A 27,127-nucleotide genomic window follows, 5' to 3' on the forward strand; every position below is an offset into this window, starting at 1 on the left:
CTACCTAATTTGTTTGTTTTTTTTTTTTTAATTTTCAATAGTATTGCCTGTCAATTAATCTTTGACTATATTAATTCTGCTCTTGGTGACATTTATTGATACTTACAAATTCTATATACATTTTCCATGATGTTGAATTCTGGCATCTCAAAAATTTTGTTGATTTAGATTTTTCCTTAAACATATGGGGCCCATCTTTCTTCACCAATGACATGATTCAGATCCAGTTCCAATGATCTTGTGATGGAGAGAGCCATCTACATCCAGAGAAAGGACTGTGGGAACTGAGTGTGGTTCACAACATAGCATTTTTACTCTTATTGTTGTTATTTGCTTGCATTTTATTTTCTTTCTCATTTTTTTTTCTGGTTTGATTTAATTTTTCTTGTGCAAGATAATTGTATAAATATGTATGCATATATTGGATTTAACATATATTGGACTACTTGCCATCTAGAGGAGAGGATGGGAGAAGAGGGGGAAAAACTGGAACACAAGGTTTTACAAGGGTTAATGTCAAAGAATTATCCATGCATATATATATATATATATATATATATATATATATATATATATATATATATATATATATATATATAGGCCCCATTTGAGTATATCATTTCTTACATTATTTGGGACTCTTATTGTAAAGGCATTCTAATAATCCTAGCATTTTAGGACAGGAAGGAGTCCTATGCAATTATACCCCCAAAAATGAAGTCATCCAAGGTTAGAGGGGGAGACTAGAGAATAAGTAATAAACTGGATTCTAACCCTTGACTTCTGACTTCTAACCCAATGCTCTCTCCTAGGTAGAAATACTACATAGTGCCAAAAAATAAAGGAGGATATGTCTTTATTCTGATGATTTTTCCCTTGTTTCTCTTACTTTAAAATACTTTTTTTTTCCCCATGTCATTTTTCTTTGGGAGTGGGGAAGGAAGAAAATAAAGATTTGTTGTATAACAAATTTGTTTCTTTGGGGCATTTTTGTTGTTAATTGTATTGTTCTCTTGAGTAAATGGAAGCTCTTGTGTCTCTGAAATCTCTTTGTGTGTCTCATTCTGTCGCTGTCTCTCATTCTCCATCTTTGTCTCTCTTTCTGCTATCTTCACTGAGGTTTCTCCACTGTCCAGTTCTTGCCTTTATGCTCACAATACTTCACCTAAACAAGTAGAAAATCATATATTCTAAAGTTCGCTAAATGCTACAAAAAGAGAAAATACACCCTATAGGAAAACAACTACCATTTAAGGGAATTTGATTAAAAATAAAGCACTCATTATAAAGCTAGACACAGTTCAATATTTTGTTTTTATAGAATTTTGTGGTATATTGTGCTGGACAAGTAATCTATGATTCAGGCAATGTTCCTACACACTAGTCTACAATCAATACAGGAGAAAAATCAATATTTGCTTTAATAAATATGCAATGAATAATACTAGTGATAATACTACTGGAGGAATTCATTCAATACTGCTTCTGGGGAACAGAATGACTTTTTCTCTATGAAATAATACATTATGAATGATATCAAACTAATTACTTTCAAGTATAAGAGCAGAACTATGATAATAAAGTATCTTTCAATTTATAAATTAATTATCCTAAAATACCTCTGATGCCTACAGATTTGCAAAATAACCTTGCAAACATTTTTAAAAGACTCCATCTTAGCTAATTCCTTCAAAAATTTTCCAAGGTATTAGTTAATTTAAAGCCAGCAGCACATGTAATAACACTAGTTTTAGAGGACAAGATTGACATCTATCATAACCCAGGAAGGCAACACTGAACTTGGAAGGAATTCCTAGATTCAAATCTTTGCTCAGTGACTTACTGTTCTATGACTCTGAAAGTCATTTAATTTCTTTATGAGTAAAATTAGAAGGCTAAACTAGATTTACAAGACTAAAGTACCATCAGCTCTAAATCTATGATCCTAAATCTTTTTTTTTTCTCTTTTTGTATAAGGTACTAAATAGGAACTTGCATGTTTTAAGCACTTCAAATTGAAAATGAATTATTTGAAGATCAGGATAAATTCCCATTTCTGTCAGGTCCCACATCTTGCCATAAGTCCTTTTTAGTCCTCACATTTCTCACTGCTGTATCTGTATTTGTTAAGAGAAGTGAGCCGATGACAGGTGGGGAAGGGGCTAAAGCCAAAGTCTGGACATAGAGCTGCCAAGTCCTGATTAAAATGATTAGAAGACCCAGAGATCGAGATGCATGGGAATCAGAGAAATGATGTGGATTTGGAGTGATATGTGATAAATAATATAAATAAAATAGAGGATTCTAGTGTAACCATTCCCTCTTCCCAAAGGGCAGAGATCTCCATGATCTAAAGAGTAGTATGAAAAAATACTTTCTATTTAAGTTTGACAAATAATCTTTGATGGTAAAGGTAACATTTCTTAGTAAAGAAATATTCCCAAAAAGCAAGCTGCTCATGTCCTATTTCTTTAAAATGCCAAAATAAATAGTTGAAGGGAAAAGTCCAATGAGTTATAAGGCATCTACTCAATGCAATTAAATGCAATTGTTTGTATAACTTTTATTTTAATAAATTCATTCAAGCTGGATTGTTTGTGTTAATATAGCCTAATATAATTTAACAATTTATTAAGCTCCTATCATGTGCAAAGTATTTCTAGGTCTATGAAGTACTTTAGGCAAATTATCTAATTTGATCTTTATAATAATACTGTTGCACATATTATAGTTTCTATGACTCCTTTTTTTTTTTTTTTTTTTAAGATGAGGAAACAGATAGAAAGGAAAACTAAGCCTTGATTGTTTGTGTTAATACAGCCTAATACAATTTAACAAACAATGAAGCTCCTATCATGTGCAAGATATTTCTAGGTCAGTGAAGTACTTTAGGCAAATTATCTAATTTGATCTTTATAATAATACTGTTGCACATATTATAGTTACTATGACTCCTTTTTTTTAAGATGCGGAAACAGAGATAGAAAGGAAAACTAAGCCAGTGTAAGAAAACTATTAAGTATCAGAAAGAGAATTTGAACTCATCTCTCTGAACTAAACCCAGCACTCTCTTCATCACAGCAACTAATTTTCTAAAATTTACCTGGCTTCTTCTAGAACAGTCCCCATCACCTGACTCTTTTCTTCATGGTTAATATCTTCATTTATATCTGTTCCTCCAAAAATGATTCCGAAAGGAATTTTTTGACCTGAAAAGCAATAGTAATTTTAAATAGTAAACTGACTCCCCAAAAGCAAAAATATTTTAAAATGATGCTTCTCGAGTAATATAGGAATTGTATACTAAATCATTTAAAGCCACCTTTTCTTTCTTAGCTAAAAATGGTACTACTACCGATAAGTCTGAATCAAAGAACTGATCCAGGAAGGCTTGACTTTAATTTTTTCCTCTTAAAGGCCACAAGTTGTTTTTTGTCCTTCATCCTCAAAAAGGATCAAAGGCATCCTGAGGGTGATGTCTTGACTTGTAGGTGAACTGGATAGAATATTTCAGACAGTGCTACTCAAAAGCATTAGCTTCATTCTCTCCTCCAAAGTTATCAAAATTCATTGGCAAAAGATAGGTAAAGATGACTGGCCACACAGTGGGGAGAGCTTAGCCTTTCTAAATTAAGGGTTTTCCCAGCATTCAGTTTGTCTGAGGCCATTCACTGATTCAATGATTGAAGGCTGGGTAAAAGTTGAAACAGATGACGGTTTAATTTGCCATCAAAAAATATCAATCTGGAAAGACCCTCAGAGTGTCTGGCCACTATTTATACTCATGCTAAATTATCAAAACCTAAACAATGACAAAGGCTTATGAGATCTAAACAAATATCATACCAATATGACTTTATAAGGCCTTTTTAGTCAAAATCCATTCAAAGCCATGAAGCTGCAAGGATCCTTTAAGGCATTCCATTTTTTTCTTGTTTAATTTGATATGTGAGTATGTAAATTAGAGGAATTATCTTTTGAATGTAAAGGGCTATTAGAATATAACAGATTATTATCAACCAGAACAATTTGCTCCCAGGTCCCATCCAATGTTTCCCAAAGGTAATCCAAAAATGCTAAAAAGGGGAAATACTTGCTATCGCTAGCTAGAACTTTAAAATGCAACTTGTTGTAGAAATAATGTTACAAATAAATGTTAGATTTCTAAGCTAGCCCAAACTAAACTATTTAATTCATAATATATATGAAATAGGACATTCTTGATGTAAAGAATAACCAAGAGTAGCTATATACTATGTATAAGAGCAGCTTTGGGGATAATGAGAAAAAAGCAAAGAACTTCTGCTCCCCAAAGAATTTACATTCTAAGTGGAGATGGGAGATATAAAGATAGATAGATAGATAGATAGATAAGAATTATGCAAATTAATTTGAGGGTGGGAAGCATCAAACCACTTGTAGGACTGGATGAAGGTCAGGGAAAACTTCAGAAAGAAGGCTACCTTCTTGAAACATTGAATGCATTTCCTCACCTAAGCTGTACTATGCCTACTGCATGGTTGTGAACACACTGACACTATCTGTGGGGGAAAAAAGCATCCTGAGTTCTAAATAACCAATATACAAAGGAAGCTTTGTAACACATCCAATGGTCAGAATGGGGCCTACCTATATATATTAAAACCATATTACATCTTATTCTAAAAAACTGGATGTCACAGTGAAAGCTCTTATTAATAATGTTCAATTCAAAACTGTTTCATTATTTACTGGAGCTTTGGGACATAAGCTAAGTCCTAAATACTTTTCTTTGGGTATATAAATCTGAGGATAGGAGGGCTATCTATATCCCAAAATTCGAAACCATGTTTTTAATTGGACTATTAGTATTAAAAAAAAAAAATGGATCAAAAATTATCCTGGACAACTCTTTAACTACTACAGTATAGTATGATGAGAAAAGAACTGGTTTTCAATTTAGAGAACCTGGATTCAAAACCCAACTTTGTCATTTACTACCTCTCTTCCCCAAGCCTGAGGTAATTCATCTTTAGAATGAGAGTTTTGGACTATCTATAAGAGCTCTTCCACCCAGCTCAAAATCTATGATTTTATGGTACTATCTCTATTTTAAATTTTAAAATAAGCAAAAGGAATAAGAAATCATTTGTAAAGAAGTCCCACTGCTTGGTTCCTGCCCCACCAAAGATATGTAGGTGTACAAGTGAATGTGTATATGAATATATAGTAGAGACCCAGGCTTCTATATAAGGAGGCTAAAGAGGGTAGAAAGGAGAGCAGGTAAATGTACCTATATAGTCAAAGCTGCCTTTTATTCTACTCCAGGCTTTTTACATTTCTTTTATTTTTAAAAATTTGAGTTTGTACCTAGGAATATATTGGCATATTAAAAACTACAAATTCCCATATTTGGTTTTTCCTTTTAATTCAGACTTTAACCAACTCTTGGCTGGGGTACCGCAGTAGCCTGCCAGCTGGATCTCTACCTCAAGTCTCTTCTCGCTACAGTCTAACTGTCATCTACTCACTTACTCAGTAAACTCCAGTGACTTTTATGAGCTGCAGGATCAAATACAAACTCTTGGGTGGCCTTTAATGGCCTTCATAACTGCTCCCGTCTAGGTTCCCAGCTTTATATATTCTACCCCTGCACACTTTCAGTAATTCAGTCAAACATGTCTTCTTGCTGTTCCTCACACATGGTGTTCCGTCTCCCTTACAATTCTACCCTTGCCTGGTAAGCATTCCATCTTCACCTCCATATCATCATCATCCATAAGCATCTATTACATGCTTACTATGTGCCAGGAAAAAAAAAAGAGACAAAAACAGGATCTCACCTCCTTCCTTCCTTACATTCTAATTTTGTTTGCACTGAAGTGGGGAAAGACTTGGGGCATGTAGACTACACAGAAGACTACTGCAACACAGCAAGCATGAGCTTGAACCAGGGTTGGGGATGGTGTGGGAGGGAATGAGGAGTGGAGGATGATCCCTGGGTTGAAAGCCTTAAGCACTTTTGAATATGGTGAATATAAGATGTCAATTTATTTGACACACAGAAGTGTGAAAGGCAGCTGGAGATGCAAGATCAGAAATGAGGAGAGAAATTAGGATTGGATAAGTATCCTCAGCATCTAGACTGGCATATAGTAGGTATGTAATAAATGCTTGTTGATCAATGGACTCACAACTATCTATGAATTTGTCAGGGCATGGTCTAATGGAAAAAAACATTATTATGTAAACCAAGAGATCTGGGTTTGAGTCCTGGTTCTGCCACTACTGAGCGTGCACACATGTGCGCACGCATACACACACAAACACACACACACACACAGGATCTCTAGTGTTTTACTAGTAAATGTGAAGCAGTGTTAAAAAAACATAAAAATTTGATTGTGGGTATCCTGTTCTGTCACTAGTCATGTGACTGGGAAAATCATCTACTCTCACTTTGAACCCTAGTTTCATCAACAAAATAGAGGTCATACAAAATAAAAATAATGGTCCATTTATATTGGACTTTAAAACTTACAAAATGTTCTTTTTCACAAAAGCCCCTTCAGGTATTGTAAAGACTGACATCATCATTTTATAGATAAGGGGGAAAAAAACTTTAAAAGGGGGAAATGATTTGATCAGCCTTACATGGCAATTAAAGCAATGAAATCAGTAACCAAATTCAAATCTTTTCACTCCAACTCTTCCCATTAGTCTATGTTCCACCCAGTCCACTGTCAGCAAAATATATTTATTTTTTAAAATCCACCAAAGAGAAAAAGATTGAAGTGGATAAAAGGCAAATAGGGCTGACAGATACATGTACCACAGCTCTCACTAGATTTTCCAATTAATGACTTCTTATAAAAGCACAGGATCAAGCATTTCAAACCAAAAGATACTTTACAGAACTCCAAGTCAAATCCCCAAATTTTACATATGGATCTCAGAGATGGGAAATAATTTGCTCATGGATTCAAAGGTTATCTCACTTGCTTTAACCATTGCATTTGATAGACACCTATTCCAATAACATTCTATTGAAAGCATTTCTGGAGAGTGAGAAACAAGGTTAGGTTTTATATTGGCCACTTTGAGAAAAGGCTGAAGGATTTGGATTTAGACTAGCGTTGAAATCAGCTAAAACCTCTCTAGATCTACTTCCTCTTCTATAAAATTAGAGTAGTGCTACTTCATTGGGTGGCTGCAAGGAAAATGCTTTATAAATTATAAAGTATTTTATCAAGAGGAACTGCTTTTGTTATTCTCTTCATTTACACAAAATCAATGACATCAGAGCTGACATGAGAGAAGGTGTAGGTATTGGAAGAGAAAAGAAGGGAAGTACACCAAGCCTGGAGTCAGGAAGATTTGAATTCAAAACCGGCCTCAGTACTATGCCCAAAGAGCTATAAAACTGCTTACCCTTTTATCCAGCAGTATTTCTATTGGGCTTGTATCCCAAAGAGATCATAAAAGAGGGAAAAGAACCCACATGTGCAAAAATGTTTGTGGCAGGCCTTTTTGTAGTGGCAAAAAACTGGAAACTGAGTGGATGCCCATCAGTTGGAGAATGGCTGAATAAGTTAGGGTATAATAAATGTTAGGAAATACTATTGTTCTATAAGAAATGATCAGCAAGATGATTTCAGAGAAGCCTGGAGAGACTTACATGAACTGAGGCTAAGTGAACTGAGCAGAACTAAGAGAACACTGTACACAGAAACAAGAAGATTATAGGATGATCAGCTATAATAGATGTAGCTCTTTTCAACAGTGAGATGATTAGGGCCAATAACTTGAGATGGAAAGTGCCTCCAGAGAGAGAACTATAGAAACTGAATGTGGATCAAAGCATAGAATTTCCACCTTTTTGTTATTGTTGTTTACTTGTTTTTTTTTTCCTTTCTCATTTTTTTTTTCGCTTTTGCCCTGATTTTTCTTCCATATGACAAATGTAGAAATACATTTAGAAGAATGCAAATGTTTAACCTATATCAGATTGCTTGCTGTGTTGGGGAGGTGGAAGGAGAGAGGGAGAAAAATTTGGAACACAAAGTTTTGCAAAGGTGAATGTTGAAAACTATCTTATAGTTTTAAAACTATATTTGGAAAAATAAATACTATAATTGAAAAAAAAAACTGGTCTCAGAGATTTAGTTCTGAAACCCTAGTCAAGTCACTTAGGTCCTATTTGCCTCAGTTCTTCATCTGTAAAATGGGACACATTGCAGAAGGAAACGGCAACCTATTCCATCATCTTTGCCAAGAAAATTCCAAATGCATTGCAATCCCTCTCATTATTTTGAATGTTTATTTGGATATTTGTCTATATTTGGAGTTTAAACTAATAATAAGTTCTATAAATTTGTAGATTTGTGTATTTTGGTATTAACTTTGAACCTATTATTTATAAGACACCTATTTTTCCTCCCTCCTGAGTCTTTTGCCCCAAGGTAAAAAACAAACAATAAAAAACATATTTATTATGAAGATGTAGTCCCTCTACCTCCACTTGTGCATGTGGATAAATGGGATAATTCCATTTGGATGCATATTTAATGCTAATGCTTCATTTGTCACCAGGTATGCATGGCTGCTATTGGTCTCTCAAGATTCTAACTATTAAACAGAAAGCGGTTACCTTGCAAAAATCTGCCTCCTTTATACAGATGAAGGGCAAGGGCTGCCTCACACTTCTCAGTGACAATTAAGCTGGTTACTGCCGAGGAGCTTTCAAAGCCAAGGGTGTCTTTCAGAATACATGTGTGACCTACGGCTTCTAGGTGATCCCTTCGTCAAGAAATGCCCAGAAAAGAAAAGAAAAAAAAAAAAAGGAAGAAAAGAAACATTAATATACTACAGGCTAGCAGTTATGATTAATACTTTAATGAAAATAGATTTTCTTTTTAATATTTCTTGGTACCGAAGCTGACCTTTTTTGGGCAATCTGCTTAAAATAGATATTTTCCCTGAGAAAAGCCAGATAACTGTTGCAAATGCCAATTTACCCCCACCTCTAGGCTAATGGATGTCTATGGCTGTTTCTTTGCAACTCCTCTCCTCCAGGACTAAAGATGACAGAGCACAGTGATAGCTTTCTGTAGTTTGGTGGCCGCAGAATGTTCCGCTATTTGTCATCATGACATTTGATTTATCTATTTCCTGTCTACTTTGTTGAATCCCTCTCACTTTTTTAACTGTGGGAGTCACAGGTCTACTCTCTCCCCACATTCTGTTCCTTTGGAAAGGTCATCAATTCTTATGGTTGCAGTTGTTACTTCACCTTTGCCCTGCCCATTCTACCTTGGGAATATCCTCCCACTTGGTTGTACTTCAAAGTTAGTATCTCCCAAAATGAAGTCTTCATCTTCCTCACCTTAAACTCATTCCTTTATTCCCCTTCTGCTAATAGCCCTTCTATTGTTCCTGTCAGTCAGACTTTATAAATCTTGAGGTGATTTGAACTGCATTTTCTCCTTCAGTCTCATATTCAGTCATTCTTCCTTAGAAATGTTCTATGGTTTTTCTTTCCACATTGGAGGAGGAGGGAGGATTAGGGGCACAATGCCCTTACAATCTGGAAAATCAAATTTAAAAATTTGGCCTTCCAACAAGAAGATTATATAATGATCAATTCTTATAGACGTGGTTCTCTTTAACATTGAGATGATTTGGATCAGTTCCACTTGTGCAGTGATGAAGAGAACCATCTATACCCAGAGAGAAAACCATGGGAACAGAGAGTAGAACACTGCATAGCATTCTCACTCTCTTTGTTATTTGCTTGCATTTTGTTTCTTTTTTCTCAGTTTTTACTTTCTTCCTTCTTGATCTGATTTTTCTTGTGCAATTGGATGGCTGTGTGAATATGTATATACATATTGGATCTCGCATGTATTTCAGCATATTTGACATATATTGGACTGCCTGTCAGGTGGGAGAGGGAATGGGGGGAAGAAGGGGAAAATGTGCTGCATGAGGTTAGGAGGGGTTAATGTTGGGAAAATGATCCATGCATATGCTTTGTGAATAAAAACTTTTAATTAAAGAAAAAAAAGGGGGGGGGAGTGGCCTTCCCTTCATATCAGAGAATATATTAGTTGGAAATATTATGGTATTAAAAGATAAAATATATTGATATTATACATATATTTTATGCATTTGTGAGTTTCTAAACTTTTTCTTATGTCATCTTGTCCCAAAAAATTCCTTATGCCAACCTGCAATATACTGAAACAATGATGGGGAAGATCATGATGTGAACCAAAAGCAAAGGATAATTGTAAGTGATTTTATTCCCACTGATACTGCCCTTTGTGCTTATATTACTGTTGCTTGTGTTATTTTTTGTTATTATTAATCATTATAATATTAGTGACAATAACACATTACTTGTATTAACATTAATAGTCTTTTCTGTCTTTTATCTCTTCTGTCCTACCCTATCCCATTCCCCTACTCTCTGTCAGGATCTATTCTGTACAAAGTTACCAATGAATTGTTCCAATGAACAATTCTGATCTAGTTAATCTACCCAAAACTTTCAGAATTAAATTTTAACTCTACAAGGTGACATACCAAGTCTATAATTTCACCTTATCCTAGTTATCCATCCTACAGTTCTGTGATAGGAGGCCTCTACTCTAAAAGACCAATTTCTTAACTGTCCCCAAAGATAAAAGATTTCTCTCCATCTCCAAGCTTTAGGTATGTCCTACTACTGGAATAAATTCTCTCTCCTCTCAACTTAATTACCTCTTAGCTGCTCTTCAAAACTCAATTTACTCCATAAAGTTTTTTTCCCAACTGTTCTAGCTTATACTGATCTTTGCCTTCTCTGGATTACTATTCAATTGCATTTTCCCCTATATAATCAAATGTTCTTGTCTATCTGTATAATGGATATATATCTTGATTCTCAAAGAAATGTTAAGCTATCTGAAATCAGAGTGCATGTCTCCTGTTTCTCTGCCACTTTCCTAGTCCCCTAGCACTGGACTGGGTTCACTAAACACTTACTACATGAAGAATTCATTGAACTGAAAGAGATGCCTGTCACCATCCTATTACACAAAACTCTCCGCTAAATTCCATCATATTTCTAAGTCCAGGCTCTTGAAACATGTCCTTAGAGAAAAAGACCGAGAATAAAACAAAATAATAAGAGAAATGGAAATCAAAACAAGCTTGCTTCACATACTGCAAACTGGCAAAAATGACAAAAGGTGGATAGAATCAACATTAATGAGGTTGTGGGAAGATAAGCACACCAGTACATTGTTGGTGGAGCTGTCAATCAGTATAACTATTCTGGAAAGCTATTTGGAATTAATTAAATAAAGTGATTAAATTATCCATACCCTTTGGACCTAAGATTCCATTACTAAGTTTATACCCCGATTCTCTAAACTGGCAAGTTTCTGAGAAGGTACTGATTTGCATTGCTGGAGAGATTTGTCTTATCTGAGAGTTCTGTTTTCCAAAGAGATCACATGGCAAAATGCTTTATTCTTTTTAAGAAGTTATTAACAACAATTTTTTATTGATATCTGACAAATGCAAGAAAAAGGTTTTGTGACTCTCATTTCTTCATTACCTGATAATGTTGGACATGATTGGTCTTTAATTTCTGATTGATCAGCAGTCAGCAGTGGCTCATTCTACATCCAGATATTCTGTCCCTATTCTTTCTATCAAGTAATAAATGGGTCTATAAATGCTGAAATTCATAAGGGATGCTCTATTTATAGGAAAATTGCTTAAAGCTGCAAAATCTTTCAGGTATACAAATAATCATCCCTGAAATATCTGCTTTGTCAGCTCCCAAATTCTGGATATGTGCTTTCCTCAAGTATTGATATTTTCTCTTATGTGGCCCTATAATATGAAGAAAACCTCTTAAGGCATAATTTAGATATTCAACTGCAGAAGTAGCAGCAGAGTACAATGTATAGAATACAATGGCTAGATTTGTGGATCTGGAGTCAGAAAGGCCTGGTTTCAAATCATGCTTCATGGGCTTCCGAACTAAGTGACCCTATTTAAGCCATTAATCTATTTGGACCTCAGTTTCTTGAATTATAAAATGGATGGATACATAGGTGGGTAAATAGATTGAATAAATAAATAGATGGATAAAGAGAGAGATTAATGGATAGATGGATATGCAAAGAGATAGATAGATAGCTGGATAGATAGACAGATAATATAAGTATTTTAACTTCCAAATTTTCAAAGAAATAAAAATATTGGGGCATGGTCTAACTTACTTCTTATATTCTATTCTTTCTAACAATTTCTGACTGTTGACTTCTTTTGGTCTGTTAAACCAAAATGTATCATATTTGAAAAATATAATTAAAATCTATCTTTCACAGGGAGGCAGAACAAAAGATTATCAACTTCTTACCTAACTAGCTCTTCAAATAAGCTGCTAGGTAACACAGTAGATAGAGTGCTGGGTTTGGTACCAGGAAAACTCATCTTCATAAGTTCAAATCTGGCCTTAGACACTAGCTGTATAATCCTGGGAAAGCCACGTCACTGTGTTTTTCTCAGCTTCCTCATCTATAAAATGATCTAGAGAATGGCAAACCACTCTAGCATCTATGCCAAGATAACCCTAAAATGGGTCACAAAGAGTTAAACACAACTGAAATTTCTGAACAACAACAAAGTTCTCCAGCTAAACTGTGCTCTGAATAATGTTATCACATATGGGTAATATTATCCCAAAAGGAGCCACTCTAATGTCCATATTCCACATTTTTCTTCCTGTACCACAACTGCCCAGCATAGTGCTTGGTATAAAGTAGGTGATTAATAAATATCTCTTACATGAACATAGCCCTCAAAGTACTTACTGTTCCATGGGCACACAAGGTGAGTTAATGGCAGCACCATAACCAGATGAATATGTACCCCCAAATCCAAATCCAGCACTTGTCCAAATAGCTTATTTGTGTGCCATATCATTAATTTGACATTTCAAACAAGTGTCATTCTCAGAATCTGGTTCTAAATAAGGAGAAGAAAACTGAAGCTAAACTTTTTCTCTAAACACAAAAAAAGCATTTTTCCCCCTCTCAATTTTAGCAATCCCAAATCTTCTTTCATTAGTCTCCCCAAAATATTCCTATTAGTATCACCACTATTTCTTTTATATTTTAGAGAATTGGGCAAAATGCACATCCATAACAAAGCTTTTAATATTCATGTACAAACGCTTATTGTTCATTGTTGTGTTATTGTTCCATCAATTCTCCTTCAGAAATACTGATTATTTTTCAATACTTAATATTTTATGAAAAATGAGGTAGCAATTTCTTTTAGATTTAAAATGCAGCTACTGTTTCTCCTGGGGGAAAAAAAACGTAATTGTCTAGTTATTTTAATCCTCTAAAGAAATAGGCACAAAACTCTACACACACATCACAACAACTTTTTTTATTGTCTTGTTTCTTTCTAAATGCTTAGTGATAGTGAGATGATTAAGAATAACAATACAAAACCAACAGGAACAAGGTTAAAAGGTTTCATTTCTAAAATAGATAAAGAATTGTGTTAGATTTATAAGAATACAAGTCATTCCTCAATTAATAAATGATCAAAGGATATGAACAAAGAATTTTCAGATGAAGAAACTAAAATCATCGATAGTCATATAAAAAATGCTCTAAATCACTTTTGATTAGAGAAATGCAAATTAAAATAACTCTGAGGTACTACTTCATACCTCTCAGATTAGATAACATGACAGGAAAAGATAATGATAAATGTTGGAGGGGATGTGAGAAACTGGGACCCTAATGCATTTTGGAGGAATTATGAAATGATCCCAACCATTCTGGAGAGCAATCCAGAATTATACCCAAAGGGCTATCAAACAGTGCATCAACTTTGACACAGCAGTGCTATTACTGGGTCTGTATCCCAAGGAAATCATAAAGGTAGGAAAAGGACCCACACGTGCAAAAATGTTTGTAGCAGCTCTTTTTGTGGTGGCAAAAAATTGGAAAATGAGTAGAAATGCTCGTTAATTGAGGAATGGCTGAATAAGTTCTGGTATATGAAGTTAATGGAATATTACTGTTCCATAAAAAATGATGAATAAGCTGATTGTAGAAAGGCCAAAGATTTACATGTATTGATGCTGGGCAAAACAAACAGAACCAAGAATACATTGTATACAATAACAGCAAGAATGTGTGAAGATCAACTATGAACTTGGTTCTTCTCAGCGATTCAATGATCCAAGGCAATCCCAATAGACTTTGGACAGAAAATGCCATCTGCATCTGTAATGCCAGAGAAATTGAGGCAAGATAGAGATGAGAGAGTTTTTAATATTTTATTTGAAAGAGAGAGATTTACTGGGACCAAATGGATACATGGCTTGGTCCCAGGGCTGAATGAGATTATGATCTCCAAGAATCCAGCATCCAGCATTCAGCAGAGAATGTGAGTTCTCAATGACATATTTATACACAATAGCTAAACAAAGGCAGGGGGTGGAGTCCAAACTCTGGTGATCCAGAATCTCCAGACAGGTGCCATTAATCAGGTTCTGACAGGTTGTGGGGTAGGACCATAAATTCTAACAAACTGGGAGGTAAGAAAGTGTCTGGCTAGAGACAGGATGTCTGAAAAAACAGAAGTAAAGATGTCAATTTATCTGAGATAGTCTTATCTTGAGTTTACACATTGATAATTTATTACCTCTGAGTTATACCAGTCTTAATAAACAGAGGTGGGGTTTGTAACTAAGAGAATTGAGGCAGAACAATTAAGGAAACTGAGGCAGAACCAATTAGGAAAACTGAGGCAAAACAATTTAGGGAAACTGAGGCAGAAATAAAAAAGAACTGTGGCACAACACATCCAGAAAAAGGACTAAGGAGACTGAATATAAATTAACATGCTATGTTCACTTCTTTTTTCTGCTTCCTTTTTTCTCCTATGTTTTTTTCCCTTTTGTTCTGATTTTTCTCTCCCAACATGATTCATAAAGCAATGTGTATTAAAAATAAATTAATTAAAAAATAAAGTATGTATGTATTTTTTCTTTAAAAAAAAAAAAAAAAAAAAAAAGAATAACAATACCATAAAACTAGTTTGGCTCCTAAAAAAGAATAGAATATATTGGGGATGGTCTTTAAATTCATTTCTTATGCTCTACTCTTTCCAGCAATTTCTGACCATTGACTCTTTGGTTCTGTTAATCCTAAAAATGCTACACATTTTAAAAATACCTCTCGAAGTGTGTCTTCTGGGCAGGCAGAATAAAAGGTTACCATTTTCTGCATTTAATGATCTTTCTTCTCAAAGAAAACTGCAAGCATAGTGGCCCCATCTCCCAAAATTGTACTCACCTTCCCTTCAGCAATTTCTCCTAAAAATCTTTTGACTTTTTCATATTTTCCAGCACTTTAATCATAGTTATAAAAACTTCATACTGGAAGAGTGCTTACAGATGGTCAACCCCAGCCCCTCACTACTAAGATAAAGGCACTGAGATTCAGAAAGATGAAGTTACAAACCATATCATTACCCCCAACTCCCAATAAAACCTAGGATGGAGATCATACATCTGATTCCTCATCTAATGCTCTTTTCAGAATTGGACATTTACACCAGAATTTTAAAGGGATAGTTTGTTTCTTTTCATTCCTATCATTTGAGTCAACAATTTGTTACATATAAAGTATTATTTTAAAAGGAAAGTTATTTCTTGGTTCCTAACACTCAACTCCTATGCAATCACCAAAAGGGCTGAATCCCTTCCTCACCATGGTCCTCCCCCTGAGGACTTGGGTTTAGTTTAATCAGTCAGTAATCACCCACTATTGTACTTTCAAATAGAACTTTCATGAGATCAGAGAAGACCTTTGAGGTCACCTAGTTCAACCACCTTGCCAAAGATGACATAGTTAGTAATTAGCAGAGCTAATGTTTGAATCCAGGCCCCGCCACCTGTTAAACCAATGCTCTGTCAAATTTATATGACATTTGTGCCTCCGCCACAACTGAACTCTGCTTCTCTGGTAGAATTGAGATTTTTGTTTCTTCCTATTCCTATAATTTACTCTGGTCCCATTTCTTTCCAACCCTATTTCCAAGGAGGTGGCTAATATCCAGAGACAGTGAAAAGAGGACCCAGTTCCAAGTCACAGAACCTCAGAATCCCACAGGTGCCAAGAAGCCACTCAGGGTCTAAACAGGAATTCTGAGAAAGTCTAACAAAGGTTCAGATACAGCAATATAGAATGTGGTATGTGTTAGGATGATCCGATGAGGAACCAAGCTAAACCCAAAAATGGGTCATTCCCAGGATGCCCAGAGAGGGGCTGAATTTTGCAGCCATAACCTCCCTTGAAGACCATCTAATAAACTGAAAATGGATTATGTGATCTGTATTGGAAGAGAGAAAATACTTAAGATGAAAATGCAAGTATTTTGAGTACCTCACTTACTTGGGCCCAGTACACAAGCCTGTATTTCATGGAAACTAGGTAAATAGCCAGTGAATGAATGAGTTGAATCTCCTCATTTTATAGATGCAGAAACTGAAACCAGATAGAGAAGGATATCTGGCCAGGGTTGCACAGTGTTAGAGCCAGAAAGGAAAACCCAGTTTTCTAGTTCTGGTTCTTTTCAATTTTTTTTTTTTCCCCAATGCAAACGCATTGCAAAGCTTTGCAAAGCATGTAAAGGTATGAAGTATATGCTTACAGTACCAAGTTGTCTCTCAAGTCACTTGTTCAATTCAAAGTTTTTTTTTTTTTTTTAAGTTTCAACATTGCAATTGTAGCATGTGATAGGAAAAAAAATGTTCTCATTAAATCAATCCAACAAGTACTTCTTGAGATAAATGGTTATTAAATAATAAATATTGGGGAGATCCAGGATTTTTTTCCCTTCCTCATTTGGAGATTAAGTTACAGTTTAGTTCTAGAAAGGAAAGAACAAAAGATGAAATGAAATATTGGAGGTATTGCCCCATCCAACAGAAAACCTTACAAAGAATTTTAGGGCAAGTTTTAGGAATGTTTACCCCAAATGACCAAGATATTGAAAATTGGAGAAGCAATAAGCAATCAACCCATTGTGAGAAAACAAGTACACTAATTCATTTTTTAAATGATTCAAAATTTGTGGAAAACAATTTGGAAATAGGGAAGAATGGTTACTAAAAACTCTTATACTCTTTAATCCTGCAATTCTATTAGGTTTAGGTTTATTCCTCAAGAGGACAATGACAGACAGAAGAGCCACACATTTACCAAACTATTCATAGAAGCCCCATTTGTAGTAGCAAAATGCTGGAAATAATAGGCTGCACATATTTAACTTATATCAGATTGTTTGCTATTCTGGGAAAGCGGAAGGTAAAGGAGGGAAGGAGAAAAATTAAAACACAGTTTTAACAAAAAAAAATATTTAAAATATTTTTACATGTACTGGGGAAAATAAAATGGTATTCAAATTTAAAATGCTGGAAATAAACTATGTGTATATATCTACAGAAAATGGCTACAAACCATTTCCCACAAAACTACAATATAAAAACTTGAAAGAATATTATTGTGCCACAGGGAAATTGAGAATGAGAAATTTAGAGAAAAATGAACTAATGCTTAGTGAAGACAACAGAACCAAAAGAACAAAATATACAATTAGCAACACACAGAAGAAAACAAAAACTTAGGTCAAACAGGGACAACATTTACTAAAAGAGATGTCTTTCCTTTCTGTTAACAAACAGAACACTAGACATTGTAGCACATCATCCCCAACTACTGGAGTTAAAGACTCACTACAAAAACTGACAAGAACACTAAAAAGCAATCTGACAGATATTAAATGTAGACCAACATCCCATATCACATATCCAGATAGATGGATACTTATAATCATCTAGTCTAAACTAATATTTAAAAGCTGAAGAAACTGAAATCCAGAGAGGTCTCTCTCCAAATCATCTTCCCTTATCTGCTAGTCACATTTCCTAAAGACAGGTCTAACTATATCACTTTATTACTCAGTAAACTTGAATAGTTCCAGTTACATCAAATACAAACTCTTCTATTTGGCATTTAAAGTCCTTCACATACTGATTTCAACCAATATTTCAGCCTTCTTGCTTCATTATAAATTACCTCCCTTCTACAGAATAGTCAAAGAGACATCTTTTGCTGTTTTTCCCACAACAGCCCCTCCCCGCCATCACTACCATTGCTAGTACCTTTTTTTTTTTTTTTAATTACTTCTCAGTTACATTGTGAATACAGACTTTTGCACTATGGCTCCTTCATTAGAATGTGAACTTAGTACAGTAGTTGTTCAGTCCTGTCCTACTCTTCATTGACCCCATTTATAGTTTTCTTGGCAAAGATTCTAGAGTAGTTTTGCCATTTTCTTCTCCAGTGTATTTTACAGATGAGGAAACTGAGGCAAATAGTGTTAAGTGACTCATCCAGGGTCACACAGCTAGTGTCTGAGGTCACATTTGAACTCAGGAAGATGATTCATCCTTAGCTCCAAGCAGAGAACTCTTTATCTACTATGTCATTGTCCACTTAGCATGGTACATAGTAAAATTCAGTGCTTGCTGATGTAACTTGACGTGTTGAATGATTTATGATACACAGTCCTCCCATCTCTAAGCTTTTACTTAATTTTTTCCACCATGTTTAAATACATCTTATCTATGAAAGCTTAGAATCCCTAGTTTATTTAAAAGTGTAGAAGAAAAAACTCCTCTTCCCCCACCCCTCTCATATAAGCTTTTACAAAAAGATTAAGCAAGCATTTAAAAATTAAAATCTGAAGAAGAAATCCACTATCAATCTTTCTTTAATTATCAGTTCCAGAACAATATTCTATTTCCCATTCTCCAAGTCAACTACAGGAAGGGCTCCTCCCTTAAAGTAATTAAAGGGTAGGCCAACCAGAGGCAGGTGGGGCTTGACTGATCCTCTCAAAGGGATTAGAAAAATGGAGACTATTGCTGTCCTTTCTTCTCAAAGAGAACCAAAATGACATCACTTTGTTGGACAAGTTACAGTATGTCTGACTGGCTGATCAGAGCAATAATAGTTCAAAATGCTCTACCTCAGATTTGGCACAAATAGTCCATGTGAACACTTGGGATGGATTTTCTAGATTTGCTCATCTCAAGTTTCTTTTGAGCTACTTCCATTCTACTTCGTTCATAGAACACAGTCTCTTCTCTGATGAGGGCACACCATGTGGGGCAGTCTTGTGCCAGTGTCTCCCATGTTGCATAATCAGTGACAAAGTTCTAAAATCAGGAAGCTCTGAATTCAAATCCTCTCTCAAATAATATTTGTTTATTAGTCTTATGGTTCTGGACATGTCACTTAACTTCTCAACCTCAGTTTCCTCATTTATGAAATGTGTATGATTGCACCAGGTTTGTTGTGAGGAACAAGTGAAATAAGCGCTTTGCAAACTTTAAAATGCAATGTGAATGTTGCTGTCATTAGCATGATTATTATACTCCCTAAATGTTGAGTTAGGTTCCCATAATGAATCCCCTCGAAATGGGGAGACTATTCAAATTTACACTACATGTTTCCACTGAGTTAGAACCAATTACCATACTTTCCATACATTACAACTTCTTTGAATACATGTGACCACTTTAGAGGATTCATTATTCTCATTAATGGGGCATAGCAAAGTCCAAAATGACTAGGGTTTAAGAGTATGTTGGAGAGCAAGAGAGGAGTTCTACAGTTTGGACATCTCTCTCTGACTCATGCAAAACAATGCTTGAATCTAGATTAATGTTAAATTAATTAACAATTTTAAATAATTAAATATTGTTTAAATAATTAGCAATTAATTAACAAAAATAAACAATTTTGTTTCTGACAGCCTTGTGCCTAAAATGCAGAATATTGATATTCTTTTCTTCACAAAAAGTTTTTGGCCACCTTCTGCTTAAGGTGTCCACTGATCATTTTAGCAAGTGGTGCTTTCACCAAAAAATTTTATTGCTGCTCAATTACATTCAATTCTTTGTGATACCATCTGGGGTTTTCTGAGCAAAGATACTGGAGTAGTTTGCCATTTCCTTCTCCAGCTCACTTTACAATTGAGTAAACTGAAGCAAAAATGGTTAAGTGGCTTACCTAGAATTGCATAGATAGTTGGTCTCTGATTATGGATTTAAATTCAGGAAGATGAGTTATCCCGATTCCAGTCCTAGCACTCTATCCACTATGGCACCACCTAACACCCTTTACCCAAAAGTTACCTTATATCTATTTTGTATGTACTTATATCCATATACACTTTTCTTCCACATAGAAGTGAAGCTCCTTGAAGGTAGAAGTAGTTTCATGTTTGCCTTTAGATTCTCAGTATCCTGCACTGTACCTGCTACAAGAGCAGAGGATTAGATTTTGAGCTGCAAGGGCTTTTAGGAGCCTCTCATTTCAAGGATAAAGTGACAGGCTCACAGAAAGGCTAAGCAATTTGCCCAAGATCACACAACTAGCTACAAAGTGTCAGAAAGTCCAGCTGTCTGCCCACTAGACTATGCTATCTGTCTCCAGAGTGAAAGTCTATTAGATGTTTTTCTTCACTGATCTCTAAGAACCTGCACAGCTCTGAGAATTGACAATTCCCAGTGGTGTGCCCAATGACATATAATTAAATAGCCAAAACAATTTTGGATCTCAGCTTTCTTACTCTAAGACCTGGGATCTTTCCACTACAACATATTGCCTCACAGGGATGTTGTAATAAGTTGTAATAATGACATATTCCAGATTAAACTTTATAATTATTTCATAAGCTTTAGGTGGATATCCTTGGAACTTTTGTGAAATACTTTGTTATTGTTGAATAAAATTTTCCTTACTAAAATAGGTCATGATCAACTTCAATATAAAACAAAAATAATTTTAAGAGATTTTGAAGATTAAATATTTTATTCTAAAGCCAAATATTAATATTAGGAAAATATTATTTAGCCGGACTGGAGAATTTTATGAGAAATGATAATGCTTTATGTTTGCTTACTGCCAAAGAGGTCCATGATTTAAAAAAAAAAAAAAAGGCTTAAATACTCCTGTACTCTGTGTGTGTGTGGTCAGCTGTTTGTCTTTTTTTTTTTTTTTTTCAGTCATGTCTAATTCTTTCTAACCCCATTTGGGGTTTTCTCAGTAAAGATACTGGAATGATTTGTCATTTCCTTCTCCAGCTCAGTTTACAATTGAGAAAACTGAGACAAATAAATTAAGCGACTTTTCCACAATCACACAGCTAGTCATTGTGTGGGACATACATGGGAAGGAAGATGAGTCTCACTCCAGCTCTAGTGCTCTTTCCACTATGTCAGTACTTTGATGCAAAATCTGTGGTAGCAGTATTATTTATAAATCAACTTTATTTACATCAGCTCTTATCTATAATTTTGAATCTAGGCAAATCTACTGTATGGACTTGAGCATGGACTACATCCTCCTATAGAATGTGGCCACTCACTCTTATCTTGAACTCTACAATCTGGCTTATAGCCTCATCATTCAATCAAAACTGTTTCTTCCAAAGTTTTATCAGTGATCTCTCCACTAACAAATCACACAGTCTTTTCTCAGTCTTCATCCTTCCTAACATTGCTGCAGCTTTTCACATTGTGGATCTCCCTCCTTATCCTTAAAACTAATTTTTTTCCAGGTTTTTAGAACTCTCTTTTCTTCTGGTTCTTATCATACCTATCTGTCTGTTCCTTTCTTCTCCTTTACTGGATCTACAACCATGTCATTCCCACTAACCAAAAGTGTCTTACAGGGTTCTGTCCTGAGCTCCTTTTTTTTTTTTCTTCCTCTAAGAAGATATTTCATTTGGTAGTCTCATTAACATTGCACCCCTGTATTCAATTATTTTTATGATGATAATTCTTAGATCTATTTATCCAGTCCTAACCTTTCTGTTGACCTCCATTCTTGTATCTCCAACTGTCTAATGAGCGTTTTAAACTGGATGTCCTATAGACATCTTAAACAGAACAAGTCCACAACTGAATTCATCATCATTTTCCCAAACCCTCCCCACCTCTAAATTTTCCTATTGCTATCAAAATTTCCACTAGCCTCCCAGATCCTCCAGGCTTCAAGCAACCGAGGGGTCAGCTTTTTCACTCTCTCTTTCATCCCCATATTCGATCTATTGCCAAGAATGTAATTTTATTTTCATAATCTCTCTCAAATACACCCCCTTCTCTACTCTGAAACTGCCATCACTGTGGAACAGAACCTTATTATTTCATACCTGTACTACTGCCAACAGTCTACTGGTTGATTGGCCTGTCCCAGATCTCTCCCCATTCCAATCCATCCTCCACTCGAATATCTAAGTGCTTTTCCAAAGCAGAAGTCTGCCAGGTTACCCTTCCTCCTTTATAAATTCCAGTGGCTCCCTATCACATTCAGAATCAAATATAAAATCTTCTATATTTATTTTGATCTAGCAGTCTCCTCAGTACTTTCTAGTTCTAAATCCTAAGATATCTGAATTAAGAGGTCTTACAGAAAAGGTTTTTTTGGAAGGTTTGTTGTGTCATTTTTCAGTCATGTCAAACTCTTCATGACCCCATTTGTGGTTTTCTTGATAAAGATAATGGAGTGGCTTGCCACTTTCTTCTCTAGCTCATATGACTAATGAGGAAACTGAGGCAAATAAGAGTTAGTGATTTGCCCAGGGCCATATAGCTAGTAACTGTCTGAGGTCATATTTGAATTCAGGTTCTGACTCTAGGCCCAGAGCTCTATCCATTGTACCACCTAACTGCCCACTATCCCTATGATTTTCCCCTTCTTTAGGCCCTCAATGTCTTTATCTATAAAATCAGATGTCTGGGCTAGATGATTTCCAAAGTCTCTTCTAGTTCAAAGTCTATGATCTTGATTTTTTTTTTCCCCTCATAAGATTCTACAAGGGTAAGAGATAGAAAGGGTAGGCAGATATTTTAAGGGGAGGTAGAGGGTTGAAATTACTTTGTATATAGTATTTTTGTAACTATATATGCTTCCTCTCCAAGAAATGTCATCTCTTGGTGAATAGAATGCCGAATTTGGAAAAGAGACCTGGATTCAAATCCCAACTATTCTACTTATAATCCATGTGACCCTGAGCAGGTTTTTTTGTTTGTTTATTTTTGGACTAAGTAAAGGAGGCCATTCCTGGCCTCAATCACCAGCCTAAATAATTACTTGAGCATTGCCTCAGGCAAACTGAGATCTGTTAAAGACTTTCACTTTAAAAGGTTCCAGTCTCCCATTGCATCCAGAGCCATCTCCAGTCTTCGGGATCTATGTCTGGCCATTGGACCCAGATGGTTCTGGAAGGGAAAGTGAGGCAGGTGATCTTGCACAGCCCTCCCTCACTTAAATCCAACTCATTTGCATGTCATGGAATCCCATACCTGATGATCCTCTTTGAGGATGAAAAACAAGCAACCGCCTCTGTGTCCCCATTGAGGAGCCAAATGGAATTGGTCAATTGGTCAACACAACTCTTTCCTTTCCTTTCTTTTCTTTTCTTTTCTTCCTTTCTCTCTGTCTCTTTGTCTCTCCATCTGTATCTATCTCTTTTTTTTCTCTCTCTCCTTTTCTTCCCCTCTCTTCCTTCTATCCACATAGGGTATCATACCCTTTCCATGGGTGCTCTGCCCAAAGAAATGCAATATATTTAGGTTTTGTTTTGTTGAATTCTCAAACCTCCTAAGATATCTTAGAGTTAAATGACTAGATTTCTTTCCAGAAGACCATGCCTTAAACTTAAATCACTCAGACTTTCATTGATTGGCCAGGCCCCAATGGATCATGGTTTGTCTCAGAGAGACTCATAGTGAATATAAATAGGAATTATTTCTGTTAGCTCAGAAACCAGAGGATCTTCCCCTCCCAAATTGGATTTTTTTTTTTTTTGACCAGGTAAAAGAGGCCATTCTTTGCCTCAATTATTAGCCTAAAGCACTAAATGTGTGTTGCCTCGATCAAACTGAGACAAAACAGTTAAAAAACTTAACTTAAAAAGGCCAAGATCTTCTATTTCATCCATGCCTATCTCTAGTCCTCTGGGTCTATATCTAGCCATAGAACCCAGATGTTTTTGGAGAGAAAAGTGAAGCAGGTGACTTTGCACAGCTCTCCCATACTTAAATCAAATTATTTGCATATCAAGACATCACCTCCAGGATTTCAGGGTCCTCTACAAGAAGGAACAACAAATAAACAACAAAGACCCAGAACACAACATTTCTCTCTGGGTCTCGGATTCATCAATAATGTGAGAAAGTTGCACTTTAAGGTCCCTCTCAGCTCTAAATCTATATACAGCCCACCCCAAAAGGAAAGCAAGCAAATGCACTTACACCTAATCTTATGATAGGAACTAATTCTTTCTTTTTGTTTGTTTTGTTTTTTTCCCTTTTGTGAGGCAATTGGGGTCAAGTGACCTGCCTAGGGTCACAGAGCTAGTAAACATCTGAGGTCCCATTTGAACTCAGATCCTGCTGACTCCAGGGCTGGTTTATTCACCAGTTGCCCCTAATTCTTTGTTTTTGTCTTTGTATCACCAGACATGCTTGCTACACCAAAATGGCCATACTACTAGAACAGGAGAAAAATTATATATAAATTTTGACAAACCACAGAATCAAAAAGTAAAAGAGAAGTTCAAAAAGGAATACTGACAAGCAAGACCCTGATATTACTGCAGTTTTCAATATAACATATACTTTAAAAAAAATGTTTACTGAAACACAGATTCTTATGTTCTTATAGAAAAAATACCAAAGTCAAACAATAAATGTACTGAATTAATTATTAATAATTAATTAATTTTAAGATCAGTCCTTCTGGAATCTATCAGGCTCACCTGATCAATCAACAAACATTTATTAAGAGTTACCTTTTCCAAGAACAATGCTAGACCTTGGAAAGATGAAGAAAAAAGGAAATAGTCCTTATCCTCACAGAACTTACTTTCTATAGATATATACGTTTTGATATTGTTGTTGTTCAGTCATTTCAGTCATGTCTGCCTCTGCGTAACACCATTTGTGGTAGTTTTGGCAAAAAATACTGGAGTGGTTTGCTATTTTCCTCTCCAGCTCATTTTACAGATGAGGAAACTGAGGAGAGTAGGGTTATGTGACTTACCTAAGGTCACACAGCTGCTAAGTGGCTAAGGAAGGATATGGACTCAGGAAAATGATTCTTTCCAGTCCAGGGCTTTATTCATTATATCACCTAGTACTGAGAGAGAGAGACACAGACAGAGACAGAGAGAGAGACAGAGAGAGACATAGACAGAGAGAGACATAGACAGAGAGAGAGAGAGAGAGAGAGAGAGAGAGAGAGAGAGAGAGAGACCTAGGATTTGAGAGAGATAAGTACTTGTCCCACACAACTTGACAGAACTTGGACCTAGGTCTTCCTGGTTTCCTAGCTGTTTCTTTTTTCTTGAAATATGTTGAATTGACACAAATTAAGAATGTGTTAAGAATTATAGTGGGGAAAGGAGCATGATAAAGGGAAAGTATTTTAATGGGATGAAGGGACTTTTAAGAGGAGAGAAGGCCTATTAATAGGAGAAGATAAGGCATATTAATGGGTTGGGTAGAGGATGAATTTTTGGAGGGAGGAAGGTGCATTAATACAGACAAGGAATATTAATGGGAGGAAAGTAATATTAGTTGCTGAAGGCATATTAATGGCAGCAGGGGAGAATGCACATCCCTGAAAAGAGAGGTATATTATTGTGGAGGAGGTCTTAATGGGAGAAGGGCATATAAATCGGGGAGGACATAAGGTACATTAATGAGCTGGGGTAGGTAGAATACACTATCGGAGGAAAGAAGAGCCTGCTGTTAGGGAGTATGTTAAAGAACCTTAAGTGCAATGGGGAAGGCCATATAGGGAGAGAGCATATCAATGGTAGCAGGGCATAAGATGTATTAATTGGAAAGGAAAGGTGCATTAACTGGAGGAGGGCATAAGGAAAATTAATGAACAGAAGGGTACACTTTTTAGAAGGGGAGGGGCTTATAATGAGAAAAATTTATATGAGGCAATGGGAGAAGGATGAAAAATTAGAGGGAAAAGATGTCTTCATTAATAAAGGGAGATACATCAATGGGCCGTGGGGAAGTTATTAATTTGAGAAAGGATATATAAGGGGCAGATTAGGTGCCCTAATGGCAGGAGGGCACAAGGAACATCAGGGAGCTTGGGGAGGGTGCACTGATGGGAGAAGGTGTATAAACGGGAATAAGAGAATGTTAATAGGGCAGAGCAGAAGACACATTAATGGGGAGGGAGAGTGCATTCTGGAGAGGGGTGTTAATGGGAGAAAGGATATGTGAAAGAGAGGGGTGGGCTCCTCAACAGCAGGAAGGCACAAGGCACATTAAGGGACTGGAACAAGGGTCCTCAGTGGAACTTCGGGGGCCCTCCCTGCCGCGCCCAGGAGGGAGCCGGGCCTCCCGGGCCCTGGGGACTGAGAGCCCGGCTGAATCTCGCTGCGCATCCTCCTCCTCTTCCTCCTCCTCCTCTTCCTCCCCCCTCCGGCCCCCGTGCCTCCCCGCACGTACCGGATCCGCGCAGCCGTCACGGCGTTGCCGGTGTGCGGCCGCAGCACGGCCAGGAAGAGGATCCGCATGGTGCCAGCCAGGGACACAAGCCACCCAGGCCATGGACCGGCTCGGCCGAGGCTTCGGCTCCCAGCGCCGCCCCCAGCCCCAGCCCCGCCTCCAGCCAGGCTCCGCCCCCGGCCCGAGAAGCCCCTCACCCGGCCCGCTTGGGCTAGGAGACTGGGGCGCGGTGGGACGCAGGGGAGGGCGCGATCCCTCCCAGGGTCTACCTCTGACTCTGCGCAAGCCCCTCCATCCGCGGGCGCGGCCGGTACCAATGAGAAAGAATGGGAGGGTGGAGAGGGAGGGAAAGGAGAGGCTACGGGAGGTGAGCCGGGGATGCTCCCACCTCATGGAGCATCTCAGAGAGCACGAGCGGCCCCTGGTGCCAGGACAAGATGAGATGAAGAAAGGAGGAGGGCAGCGGAGCATCTGACGCTAACTCCTCTCCAGATTCACCAGCAAGCT

The 27,127-nt window shown here is 36.6% G+C and overlaps 1 protein-coding gene across 3 annotated transcripts in view; it reads right to left on the reverse strand.

Annotated features, from left to right (window-relative positions):
* Nucleotides 1-26,789, reverse strand: part of GLT1D1 (glycosyltransferase 1 domain containing 1) — a 113,271-nt gene extending 86,482 nt beyond the window's left edge. For 2 of the 3 annotated variants that reach the window (XM_051972613.1, XM_051972612.1), the window contains exons 1-3: nt 26,621-26,789; nt 8,630-8,778; nt 3,104-3,209 (exon numbers count right to left, since the gene is read on the reverse strand). In XM_051972613.1, the coding sequence (XP_051828573.1) occupies nt 3,104-3,209; nt 8,630-8,778; nt 26,621-26,688 (323 nt within the window). In that variant the 5' untranslated portion in view covers nt 26,689-26,789. Of the gene's footprint in view, nt 1-3,103; nt 3,210-8,629; nt 8,779-9,364; nt 9,554-26,620 lie in introns of those variants that run through there. The other variant, XM_051972614.1, reaches the window with a different exon arrangement.
* Nucleotides 26,790-27,127: the final 338 nt, after the last annotated feature.

This window comes from Antechinus flavipes, chromosome 1, assembly GCF_016432865.1.
Source record: "Antechinus flavipes isolate AdamAnt ecotype Samford, QLD, Australia chromosome 1, AdamAnt_v2, whole genome shotgun sequence".
NCBI classification, from domain to species: Eukaryota; Metazoa; Chordata; class Mammalia; order Dasyuromorphia; family Dasyuridae; genus Antechinus; species Antechinus flavipes.